This window comes from Sebastes umbrosus, chromosome 9 (assembly GCF_015220745.1).
Source record: "Sebastes umbrosus isolate fSebUmb1 chromosome 9, fSebUmb1.pri, whole genome shotgun sequence".
Lineage (NCBI taxonomy): Eukaryota > Metazoa > Chordata > Actinopteri > Perciformes > Sebastidae > Sebastes > Sebastes umbrosus.
The window spans coordinates 21,468,113-21,481,065 of record NC_051277.1 but is presented as its reverse complement, the minus strand read 5'-3'; the positions used below and the strand labels follow the sequence as shown (position 1 = coordinate 21,481,065).

Here is a 12,953-nt window from a genome sequence, read left to right as displayed (position 1 = left end):
CCCGAAGTCCACAAAGAGAATTAGATTGAGCGTATTTATAAAAAAAAAAAAATATATACAGAGTGCAGGGAGAGGTGTTGGGAACCTTCTGTCAGAGTTAAAAAATTACAATTAGCTGCGTACTTTGTGTTACCTGGTGAGTAGATAAACAACTGCAGGGGATGAATTGTTGTTACGCAACAGTAACAACAATAACTAAAAGAAAAATTCCAACTCTGAATATTTTAGCAGCTTAGCAAAATGAGCATCAGTGCCACTGAATTAATGCGTGTTCCTTGTTTTATATTGAGAAGCCACACTCGGCTCCGGATTCAGAGACCCTGAGTGTAGTGAAAATAGATTCTTGTCTTCTGCCTTAGGGCACCTAAACGTGTCTTTTCAGATTTGGTGATGGCTAGGTCTATGATCATTCAAGCGCTTCAAATTACATCAGGATGAAAAGGGGAAGGAGGTACATGGGAAATGAAAAAAAAAGAAAGAAAATGATATTCATTCTTCCCCCTTATCTACCTTTTACATCAGTGCGTGCAGATAGGGCTTTGAATAGGTAATGAGCTCAGGCCGCCGTTCCGCCACGTGTGCAGGTAGAGCCGGGACTAGTCGAGTCTGTCATCCAGGTGCCGCAGCATCTTATAGAAGAGCACTTTAACACTTACAGGAGCCTTGTTTCTTCTTTATATCAGCCTGGAGAGGCTCGTCGTCACCACTACACAGCCATGCGCTGCTTTGTGACATGTCATGTGTTCAAGAGCTGCGCTTGTGTGGCCCCAGAGGTCATCACACCATGATGCGCCACAAATACAAACGCACACACATAGGTACACAAGCTGACAGACAGAGAGATATGAAGCACACACACACACACACACACACAAACTCCCAGTCAATCACAGATACAAACACACGGGAGCACTTAAACACGCATGGCAGGCCAAGGTTAGCAGGGGTCAGCAGGTCATTGCGAGAAGAGGGAGGGGAGTGAGGAGGAGATGAAGGCGATGGTTTATAGTACCGCAGCCATATGAACACATCAGAGGAAATCTGAAAGGCCATTAAAACGCCTGCTTTTATGGGTGTAATAATCCCTCTCCTCTGCCTGGGAGTCCAGCCATAGCTCCAATGACCATCCGGATTAAGTGGGAGGTCTGACAGGAGGCAGGCTATCAGCTAATGCAGGGGAGCTCTGAGAGCCCAACAGGACCACAAACATCACATTACGCCAAGGCTCTTCATACAAAGTCACAACGAGGCGTTTGCCGTAGAGCTGAGCACATACGGCGAGCTCAGTGTTTTATCACCGGACTGTTAGAATATTTGAACGTGAATTTATACAATGATCACAAGGTTCTAGTGTCAGCTGTAATTTGAGGCACATTAGTGAACAGGCAAAGCAAATACAGCTTTTTGGGGGAGTAATTGTACCCTCAACACACCTCTTCATTTCAGCTTGCCAGAAGGTTTTTTGACGAAGATAAAGTGTTTTCATTTACTATCTCCAAAATAAAATTCTTTCATTCTGCGATGACTTCTTCAGCCCATCAAGATCAGCAGACTGTTGATATCTTATCGTTGAGTTTCTCTTTCCGGTCTATTTAATTCTATTTGGTTCTGTCTATATCTGAGTGTTCAGCTGCGACTAACTGACGTCATAGTCATTATATATTGTTTTAAAGTAATAAGAGCACAGAGCCAAGAACAAAATGTCTCTGTTCACAGACTCATGGAGCTCACTGAGAGATTAAGACGCTCTGCACAGTTTAGGTAGAACAATTTCAAACCGTCTTTATTTATTTAATATCTACAAAGGATGAACACAATAATATCTTGTGAAGCTTATAATTTTTTGTGTGTCAGATTGGGACTGTTGCAAAGAAAGGCTGTGTGCTTTGCTGCTGTTTTTATATGTGTATATAGTTAATCACGATTTTTTATCTGCTCAAAATGTACCTTAAAGGGAGATTTGTCAGGTATTTAATACTCTTATCAACAAGGGAGTGGGTAAATATGCTGCTTTATGCAAATGTATGTATATATTTATTATTAAAAATCAATTAACACCACAAAACAATGGCAAATATTGTCCAGAAACCCTCACAGGTACTGCTTTTAGCATAAACAATAGGTTCAAATCATAACATGGCAAACTGCAGCCCAACAGGCAACAACAGCTGTCAGTGTGTCAGTGTGCTGATTTGACTATGACTTGCCCCAAAATAGATGTGATTATCATAAAGTGGGCATGTCTGTAAAGGGGAGACTTGTGGGTACCCATAGAACCCATTTTCATTCACATATCTTGAGGTCAGAGGTCAAGGGACCCCTTTGAAAATGGCCATGCCAGTTTACTTCGCCAAAATTTAGCATACGTTTGGAGCGTTATTTAGCCTCCTTCGCGACAAGCTAGTATGACATGGTTGGTCCCAATGGATTCCTTAGGTTTTCTAGTTTCATATGATGCCAGTATCTTCACTCAGCTTTAAAACTGCCACCAACCTAAAATTTACAAGTTGGGTTATGCGTTAAAACAAATTTGCGTTAACGCGTTGATTCAAAAGAGTTTACTTTTTTATGCAATCAGAACATTGGGATCTGCATTCATCACAGTCCCAGTAATATCCAACATCATGGCACTACTGAGAGGGCACATACACTGAGAGGGCGTCTCTCTTTTCAAATGAAATTAAGTATTGATTGAGTTCATCTTTGCATGTAAAAACTATTAATTAAAAATCTATAAAGCATTTTTGAGAATCGCTACAGTATCACACAACATAATATCTCAATATTCAGTATGTTCAGTATATATTTCACTTTGTCCTCATATGCATACAATGGGAAGACAAAATAAGGCCTGTAAGATATCTGTAAAGTTTTCAACAAAAAGGTGTATATCATCAGCTTCCCTCTGGCAGTATTTATCATACAACTACTGTATTTAATTATATTGTACATGTGTTATAAGGTGAACCACCTATAATTACCACCACCCACAGACCCACCAAACGTCAGCAATGATTACGGCACTATTTTACAATGTTCAGATGGAAAACACAGCAGTGCAGCACTCAGGAAACAATGTAAAGTGGATCTGACTACATTGCATCACACAGCGCCCAGTAAGCCTCAGTACAAATGGAGCAGGGTAACCTAGTAGCCCTCACCACACTGAGCAGAGCTCAGATCACTCCCTCCGACTCCACAGCTCAGGGCAGGACTTCAAAGCCAGCGTGCAGCCCAAAGTTGAGCAGCGGCGGTAGAAATTGTTCAAAGGAATGCAGCCTGTTTACTATTGACTTTGCAACAATTACCCAAGCATATGTGTGTGTAATTAGATAAGGCAGCCAGTTGTTCTCTAATGCGGCAAATCAAATTAACTAAAGATGCCACATTGATTTCTTTGTGTTCCCTAAATTATTCATCTTCACTTGCACTGAACCAGCCAGCCAGCCACCAAAGAGCTTTTGTAACTCCTCCACACCGCCGCCGCTCCTTTGCTCCGTGCGCACACTGATTGTTTTGTGACATCTATCGAAGCACCTTTTCAGTATTTTTGCCGTAACAATTCAGCAAATTGACCCTCCTGAAAAGAGAGCGTTTGCAGTGTTATGGAAATGCCCGGAATTCCCATTAACTGAGATTGCTCTGACCTCTATCATTGTTGTCATGAGCGTGTATGTATATGTTTGTGAGAGAAAGAAAGGGGGAGAAAATTTGCTTGTGTGTGTGTGTGTTTATGTGTGTGTGGGACAGCATGCACAAGACCGCTGTGAGAAGCACGCAGGCTGCAGACAACCACGTCTCAGGCTGCTCCATTGACGTCCTGTTCTCTGGCATGTTGCACACGGGGAGATCAATATGACCTTACCTCCACCACCCACTCCTTTGAAACTTAATTACTGATATTCAGCTACAAAGTCATCATAGCCCGGCTGTCAATATTCATTGGGGATCATTACGGGCCTAATAAAAGAGGTTATTTACGGGCTGCTCTGCTGACACCGTCCCAGGTCCAGGGATTCAGCTCCAGCCATCTCAATTTGCTTTACCTCTCTTTCTCTTTCTCTCTCTCTCTCTCTCTCTCATTCTCTCTCTCTCTCTCCCTCTCTCACCTCTCCCAGAAGCACTGACCTGAAAAAGAAAAATTGACAGCAGAGAAACGAACAGGAGAGAGGATTGAGGGTGAATTCTTCTGGCACGGCTTTTAATTCTCTTGGCCGTGTTTGGAGGTTTTTCCAGCCCGTGCCAAAAAAACACTGTAGGCGCCACATCCCTAAATCCCGAACTAAATTTGAACTTTGCTTGCCACTGGTGTCGCAGTCGGACCCACAAAGGGATATTTAATGACATTTAGAGAAATGCCGCGCAGATCCTTGCCTCCTCGCAACAACACAGTTTTTTAACTTCTCGGCTCCCAGCGTCAATTATTGTGCTTTCAAGGCCGCGGCGCTATTCTTCAGGTCATTTCATCAGCACCAACAGCTGCAGCAACGGGCCGCAGTCAAAACTCCCACTCCTGACATTGTGTGGCAACAAGGCTACACAGAGTTGTGTGATATTGTGGGAGATTGCTCTATGTTAATTCATTCAATAAATCAATAGCTTCACTGTAATTGAAATGGTTGGCCATGTGGTGTTGAGTGTCAAAAAACTGAAAAGTGGAACAGTGAACTCTGTAGATCAAAAGAGGTACTGCATCAAGAAAATCTCTCACTTCTTCTTCCTCTCTCTCTCTCTCTCTGTCTCACACTCTCTCACATCCCTTTTGTCTCTCGCTTTCAGTCTCACACACACACACAAACATCCTTATATCCAAGCGCACACACGCTTCTCTGCAGTTTCCCTCTTAGTGTCTTGATTAATATGGTCCACTTTACATCAGTACACTGGATGCCAATGCACACTGTGCTGCTTTCCCTGAGCAATTAGCAGAGGGGCTCCACCAGCGTTGGATTATCAACAACAAGATGCCTCCTGACGCGAGCCCTAAAGCCTGCTGACTTATTCATATGTGTTTACTTTAAAAGCCTCTGCCCTGGTTTTTGTGGGTGGGCTGCACCAGAACTGAATTAAGAACAACATCTGGGGTGAGAGGATGGAGGGGAGGAGGAGACAGACAGGCACTTTCTGCCCACAGAGAGGTGGCGGAAAGAGGAAAGGGGACTGGGATCTTGTGGTGCAAATAAAAATGTAAGCGGATTGGGGAAATAAATTGATAAGAGAAATCCGTTGATGCAGCTACAGAAAGTGTAGTACACACCGTACACACCTTGATCAATTATTAAGTGCAGCCTGTTAGTTGCTGTTGTCGGTTTGTGCTGTTGTGGGTTTCGCCAAGCAAGATCAATAAATTCTCCAGTGGTGGCTGAACCCCCTTACACACCAAAATATAAGCTGTGACGGACATGTTTTGTTTTTTAGTATTTTTTATGTGCTTCATATTACCACATGAATGTAGGAGCATGAATAATTAAATGCACCATCAGAATCTCATTTAACTCTATGACGTCTTCTCTTCCTGTAGGGATCCCAACAAACCGGTTCCCCAAGACACCAAGTTCATCCACACCAAGGCCAACCGCTTTGAAGAGGTTGCCTGGTCCAAGTACAACCCCCAGGACCAGCTGTACCTGCATATCGGCCTGAAGCCACGCGTGCGCGACCACTACCGCGCCACCAAAGTGGCCTTCTGGAAACACCTAGTGCCCCACCTGTACAACCTCCACGACATGTTCCACTACACCTCCACCACCACCAAAGTGCCCCCGCCGGAGACCACCCAGAACACCTTGTCCACCAAGAAGACCTCCTGGCCGTTCAACACAAAGCGGCCTCCCATCTCCCCGGCCTACAACAGCGAGGACAAAGACTCTTGGAGCGACGACGAGGAGACGGGGCCGCTGGTGGTGGAGAACCCGCGGGATTACTCCACAGAGCTCAGCGTGACCATCGCAGTGGGAGCCTCGCTGCTGTTCCTCAACGTGCTGGCTTTCGCAGCCCTCTACTACCGCAAGGACAAGCGGCGGCAGGACTCGGGCCGCGGGCAGCCCAGCCCGCAACGCCAGACCACCTCTAACGACATTGGCCACCACGCGCCCGAGGAGGAGATCATGTCGCTGCAGATGAACCAGACGCACCACGAGTGCGAGGCGGGGAACAGCAACGAGGGGGCACTGCGCTTGGCCTCGCTGCCCGACTACACGCTCACTCTGCGGCGCTCTCCGGACGACATTCCCCTCATGACCCCCAACACCATCACCATGATCCCCAACTCCCTGGTGGGCATGCCCAACCTGCACCCCTACAACACCTTCACAACCGGCTTCAACTCCACCGGGCTGCCGCACTCCCACTCAACCACCCGCGTATAGCTTTAAGGAGGCCAGGGGCAGCCGGCGCAGGCGGGGGAGGAGGAGGCGGCGGCGGCGGCGGCAGTGGTGGAGGAGGAGGAGCAGGAGGATGAACGAACGGAGGAGAGGATTGTGTTTTATAAATATCACAGGGAAGGGGAGGGCTGCGAGGGGGAGGGGAGGGGAAGGGCATGAGTCGGATTAAAACGTGAAGAGATTTAACTAGACTTTTACTACGAGGAGAGTTGCTGAGAGCTCTCTATGGATGTCAAGTTGTGCAGAGCTGCCAAAATCAAACTGCTTCCCTTCTCCTGACCGGGGGAGGGGGTCTTTCTGCAGTGTTTTTTTCTAAAATAATCATTTTAAAAGCCTTTTTAAGCAGACTAAGGAGATATCAACACTTATCTTGAATTCATAACAAACACAAAGAGAAGTGCTTTTTATTTCCCATCCCTTCCTCCTGCGGGAGACACATCTCGAACAATGGCCTCTACGTCGATATTCGCGAAATGTTTTTAATTGCTTCTTTGTTTTGTTTTACGTTTCAATGCCTTACAAAGCTTGTTCTTATTTTTTGTCATTATTTCTATTCCCTGAGACTATTCCAAGTGGAGCGTGTTACAAGCCGATGAGACTCAAAGATGAGAGACTGAATCCAGGATGGGAACCTAGAGGATATGCAGATGTAGAGATTTTAAACCCATTTTGGGCAACTCATTTTTTTTTTTTTCTTTCTGTTGCGTACCAACACAACAGCCACACAAATGGTGTTATCATTTTTTTTTTTTTTTTTATCTCGTATAGAAATGATTTGTCTGGGACAGCTCTTGCCGGGAGACGAGAAGGCAGAGATAAATACTATGTTACTGTGATTGTTTTGTTAAGAAAAAAAGTGCATCTTTTACAGCCAATTTATCTGTTAAGCTATCTGATATTATCTCCACAAAGTGTGCACGTACACATGCTGCTTAGAGCACCTGTGTGTTTGTGTGCATGTGAAAATGATTTCTCGTTCCTTGCGCGCAAGCGTGGTTAAGAGGCGGAGATAAAGGAAGTTGTTGGAACTTGCAAAAGCAAGAGTGGCGAGTGAGTGAGTCTGTATGCGAGAGTGTGTATGTGAGAAAGAGTGTGTATGTGAGAAAGAGTGTGTACGTGAGAAAGAGTGTGTGTGTGTGTGTGTGTGTCCGTGCACCTGTTTTTTTGTTTGTAGGTTGTATAATGTGGTTTTTTCGGGGGGGTGGGGGCTGAGTACTTTCTCATGTTGTTGATTTTGGTTCACCACCAGTAGTGTTTCTGCTGCGTCTCTGGGTGTCTGTCTTTGCGAAATAGCACTTTTGTTATTTTCAAAGTTATATATGTCTAATTTTGCTTAAAGATTACAAAAATAAATCTATTATTTTACGTGTAAGAGAAAAAAAAATAGCTAAAGATTCAACTGAACTAACTGACATGATTCCATTGACTTTGTAAGAGTTCCTCTTCAAAAAGCAGACAGTGGCCTGTTTGCACTGAATAAACCTCCATCAGTGCACACTTGTATTTCTTTGAATATATATATAAATATGGGCATACATACATATATGTATAGGGCTCCCACTTACAAAACAATTCACTGTTCCGACTGCAAAGCACCAACGCAAATAATTTCTATGTATTGTTGTTGTCATTTGAAACATCCTAGACTTCTCCGGGTGTCTTTGTAAGAGCTCTATATGTATATTTATGTATAAAAATATTTAATATTTATTTATGTATACCAGATGCATACATGCTGATTGTGCCATGTGCCAAATTAAAACTGTAAAAAATGAAGAATATAAAGTTTCACAAAACTTTTTTTCCTCTCTTGATCAAAGTTCTTTTCCTCCCTTTTTTTTATGACTTTTTATTATTTCCATTTTGAATGAGTTAAAAAAGAAACATTCTTGCAGCAAGTGCAAGTCTCCCCCCAGGACTTCCTCTCTACCTCCCTCTTCCTCTCTCCTCCTCCCTCTCTCCTTTTCTCTCGCTGAAACCTTTGAGAAAAACAGGCTAACAGCTCGGGGCCTATCTGCGTGCATAGCTCCAGATTTTACTGTAATTCATGCAAAGTAGCGCTGCAGCAATGGGAGATTGTGAAAAGATTGCCTTGATGTACTCACATTGCATCCTATTATATGTTATTCTCGGGGAGAAAACTGGAGTTATTGATTCTGCGAGTAAAACTGACAATTTTCATTAAGTATCATGGCGTGGCGCAGATTGTCTTGTGAGCTACAGCGACCTGACCAGTGATCCCAGATCAGTGTTGCAATCCTGAGACTTCACGCACATGGACCTCAACATTTTTATGAAGTATTCCAGTGCAACTTCCCCTGGTGTTTAATAATTGGAGGCGCAGCAGAGCGAGAAGCACAGTCTGGTCAGCTCATCACCGATCCTGCCAGTAGCAGAAAGAGAGAAGGGGTTATTTGAGGGAAGTTGCTTGGAGACTGATCTATATGAGTCATCTTGTTTTTGCTCATCCTGCCTTATATGTGGCTCACCTCCTAATCAGCCACCGTCTTCAACCGAGCCGCAGCCACTAAGAGAGAAACAGGCAGTTGGTTTCCACCTGGAGCTGTCTCACGCATACAGAAACATTTAATAATGTCTCTTATGTAAGGAGCAGGCTATGCAAATAGTCAAACTTGTTAGCAATAATATCAGTGGCGTGTTGTTTTCTGACATTGAATGAACAAGCATTACGGCATCGATGGCATTTTGATGAGCAAAAAAATGTTTTTTAAATGCTCCTGACTGCAAAATGGATGTAAATCTTTCTTTTCTTTGATTCACCCAAATGACTTAAAGGAACAGTGTGTAGCATTTTGGGGGATCTATTAGCAGAAATTTAAAATAATATGAATAACTATGTTTTCATTAGTGTATAATCACCTGAAACTACACCACTAGATGCCATCAAATCCTACACACTGCACCTTTAAGAACAGTTTTTCTTTAACTCATCTATTGTTGCTTTTGGTTTTGAGAAATGTGTCTCTTTCTGCAGTCATCCCAGTACAATAGAAGTGGATAGAACTTTGTTTGTGGTGCTTACGGGATTGAAATATGACGATTTTAACAATAAAATGTATGTATTTTCAGAAAAAAACATCCTTTCTAAAACACATTCCTCTAACAGTTCAACTTTTTTAGGGACAATGGATGTGGATTATTCAGAGTCACATGGACATTGTTTCAGAAAAGACAAGTTGTTGTTAAATTCTTTAAAGCTGCTATAATCAATATTTTTCTGTTAACAATGGCTCAAATGACTCGTATGTGTACAAACCCACATAGTTATTACCCGACTCTTCAGTTCCCCTCAGTTCTACAGAGTATTTTAGCATTTTTTAGCTCATCGTTTATGTTCCTGTCGCTGCTCTCATTGTGTCGTTTCCAGACTCAGCAAGCTTTCAGCAAAAAGCCACTAATCTACTGTACGCTACCTGCCCAACACCAAACAGCAGACAGACAAAATTAGCCACCAGCTGGTAAACATAGTGGAGCATTTAGACAGCTTAAAACCAGATATTTCCCTCAGGAGTTGGTGCAGAGCAAAATAGAGCTACAATGAGAATGAAAATTGAACGTAAGTAGCCAGAAACACAACTCTCAATGAGTGTTGCTCCTAGATGTGTAAATAAGCAACAAGTTCACCGTATGAACTTAAAAGGTCATACGGTGTCAGTGTTGTGTGGCCAAAACAATCAGTTACGTTTGAATTAGGCCTGTCAATTGATTAAAATATTGAATCGTGAATAATCGCAAACTAGTCACACATTTTTTATCTGTTCAAAATGTACCTGAAAGGGAGATTTGTCAAATATTTCATACTATAATCAACATGGGAGTGGGAAAATATGCTTGTTTTATGCAAATGTATGTATATATTTATTATTGGAAATCAATTAACAACACAAAACAATGACAAATATTGTCCAGAAACCCTCACAGGTACTGCATTTAGCATAACAAATATGCTCAAATCATAACATGGCAAACTCAAGCCCAACAGGCAACAACAGCTGTCAGTGTGCTGACTTGACTATGACTTGCTCCAAACTGCATGTGATTATCATAAAGTGGTCATCATGTCTGTAAAGGGGAGACTCGTGGGTACCCACAGAACCCATTTTCATTCACATATCTTGAGGTCAGAGGTCAAGGGACCCCTTTGAAAATGGCCATGACAGTTTTTCTTTGCCAAAATTTAGCGCAAGTTTGGAGCGTTATTTATCCTCCCCCCTGACAAGCTAGCATTAAAACTGAGCCCGCTTCAACCTTCAAAACATCGATTGCGTGAATGCGTTAAAGAAATTAGTGGCATTAAAAAGAATTTGCGTTATCGTGTTATCGTGTTATCGTGTTATCGTGTTATCGTGTTATCGCGTTATCTTTGACAGCCCTAGTTTAAATATATTTTTTAATGCTGTTGGCACCGCAAACAACATTTCATCCACCGTTCCATTTATTATTGATTCATTATTCATGTTAAGCAAAGTCCATCTGCTGATGAAGTCCATGAGATGTGGCTGAAAGCTGCTGAAGATTTTTTTGTCAAAATATGTCTTTTGTTTTATCGTTTGTTTGTTTTTTGATATTTGGGTGACCCGATGAATCAAAGTAGTCCCCTCGTCTGATCCGTCTGCAGTGGAGGGAGGTCAGTTTCCGTTGGCTCCAACACACACACACACACATACAGCGGCACAGGGCTAAAATTGAGTGGAGGAGCTGAGAGTGAAGTATCAAAGGAAAGAAATGTCATGGGAGGGCAACTTGTTTTTTGCCATGTAATTTTCCCATATGCTGTTAAAGCAGAGCAGATGTCACTGGGTATTGGCAGGAGTAGGCCTAGTGGCCGGGGGGACACGGTTTTGGGATACATGTCCCTGTGAAGAGCCACATAAAGGCGAACACCATGGAAAGTGCAGCAGTGGTGGTGCAGCGAGAGGAAACGGGGTCAAACTCCTTCAGCAATCAGACACCTGAAGGCTGGAGGAAATTAGCCCAAACCTCCTATGACAAGAATCACCACCACCAAGTAGAAAAATGGGACAGTTCGGAGCACTTGTCCACAGTGGAGATTTGTTTGCAGTTCAGTGAGTGTGTTTCCAAAGTGACATCATTCAAGGATTGGCTGGAATACCCCGATGGGGTTTGTGACTGCCTCGACAGCACCGAAGACAAACCCAGTCTAGGAAATGGATGTGCCAAATTACACAGTGCCACCCGCTGGGAGAGAGCTGCAGGTGTGTGTGGGTGTCCGCATGTGTGTGTGTGTGAGCGGGTATGTGTGTGCAGAAATTGAGAATTTTATTTCTACCGCGGTGAACTTGTCGTTACCTATACTTCCTCTCACTCTCTCTCTTCCTGTGTCTCATTCGTCTTCGCTCTCTCTTTCCTCTTTCCCGCATTTTTTTTTTTATCCTTCCTCACCCAAAATGCAATCTGAGCAGCTCTACCTCTGTCTCACACAGGCCCATTTTCTCTTTCTTCTGCTTTGCAAGTGCCATAATCTGGAGTACCTGCTCATTTCCAGTCATTAAGGTCTAATTTTGTTGAGTTACTATATTTCTCCGCTGACTAAGATGCTAATTAACATCACTTATTTGGAAGCCAGTCACCGAACCAAAACTCTTGTAGTTTAAATTTAAATCACCTGTTTTTCTCCAAAGGGAAATCATTCTGTTTCTGTCAAAACATCAATAATCTATTATTTCAATGTGAGGAACACTCTTGACAATTTTCTTTTGTACCCTCAGAGCATAGACAAATCACTGGCATATTTTCAGGTTTTCCTAACTAGGACCATCATGCACTGGCGCTCTTTTTTTTTTCTTGCATCAAACCCAGATACTGTAACACATTTTTCACTAGAAACTAGGACCGATTCAACAAAACCAATGGTGTTTGAGCCCAAATACATCATGATAAATCTCTGTTATCTCAGTGTCATTGTACAGATTACTAAAGATGCCCTGTTACTTCTATGTTTATGTCCATAGAATGTATTTATAATCTCGCAAACTGGAGTAATCAAAATAAAATATCTATTCTTTCTGTATCTTATTGTGATTCTCATGAATATAGAGCATGACATTCATTTTCAGCGGGCGCAAGACCAGGAAGTTTGGTGCTGATAATAGTGTTTTTGTATATTTTTCATTCTGCAAAATGATTATAGAGAGAGCATCGCAATCCAAGAGAGTATCTTTGTAAGTGCTGTATTTGAGTGCTCTGCTCCTCCTCCAAAAAAAAGAAAATCACACAGCTTTTGCATTAAAGGATAAGGCCGGCATATTTTATCTTTATTTTATTATCAACAAATCCCACCAAGAGACCCAAACCAACAATGAATTTATCCCGCTAACAAGTACTGACTTCACAGCCAGTTCCAGCGTACGCCTCTGCGCCATTGAACTCATCGCCGTCCAAAAACTATTAAAAAGACAGAGAAAAGAGCCAAACAAGAGCCACCGGGTGACATATTCTTTAATTACAACAAACACAGACAATGTAGCTCTTTCCTCGCCGCCCGTCAAACTAGCAAAGCGAGGATTCCCCCAGCATGCTCAGTGACGT

At 42.9% G+C, this 12,953-nt stretch overlaps 1 protein-coding gene across 2 annotated transcripts in view; it reads left to right on the top strand.

The window, feature by feature from the left end:
* nlgn3a (neuroligin 3a) overlaps window positions 1-8,162 on the top strand; it is a 148,711-nt gene extending 140,549 nt beyond the window's left edge. For both annotated transcript variants that reach the window (XM_037779984.1, XM_037779986.1), the window contains one exon: window positions 5,522-8,162. In XM_037779984.1, the coding sequence (XP_037635912.1) occupies window positions 5,522-6,368 (847 nt within the window). In that variant the 3' untranslated portion in view covers window positions 6,369-8,162. The remainder of the gene's footprint in view (window positions 1-5,521) is intronic.
* The last annotated feature ends 4,791 nt before the right edge of the window (window positions 8,163-12,953 follow it).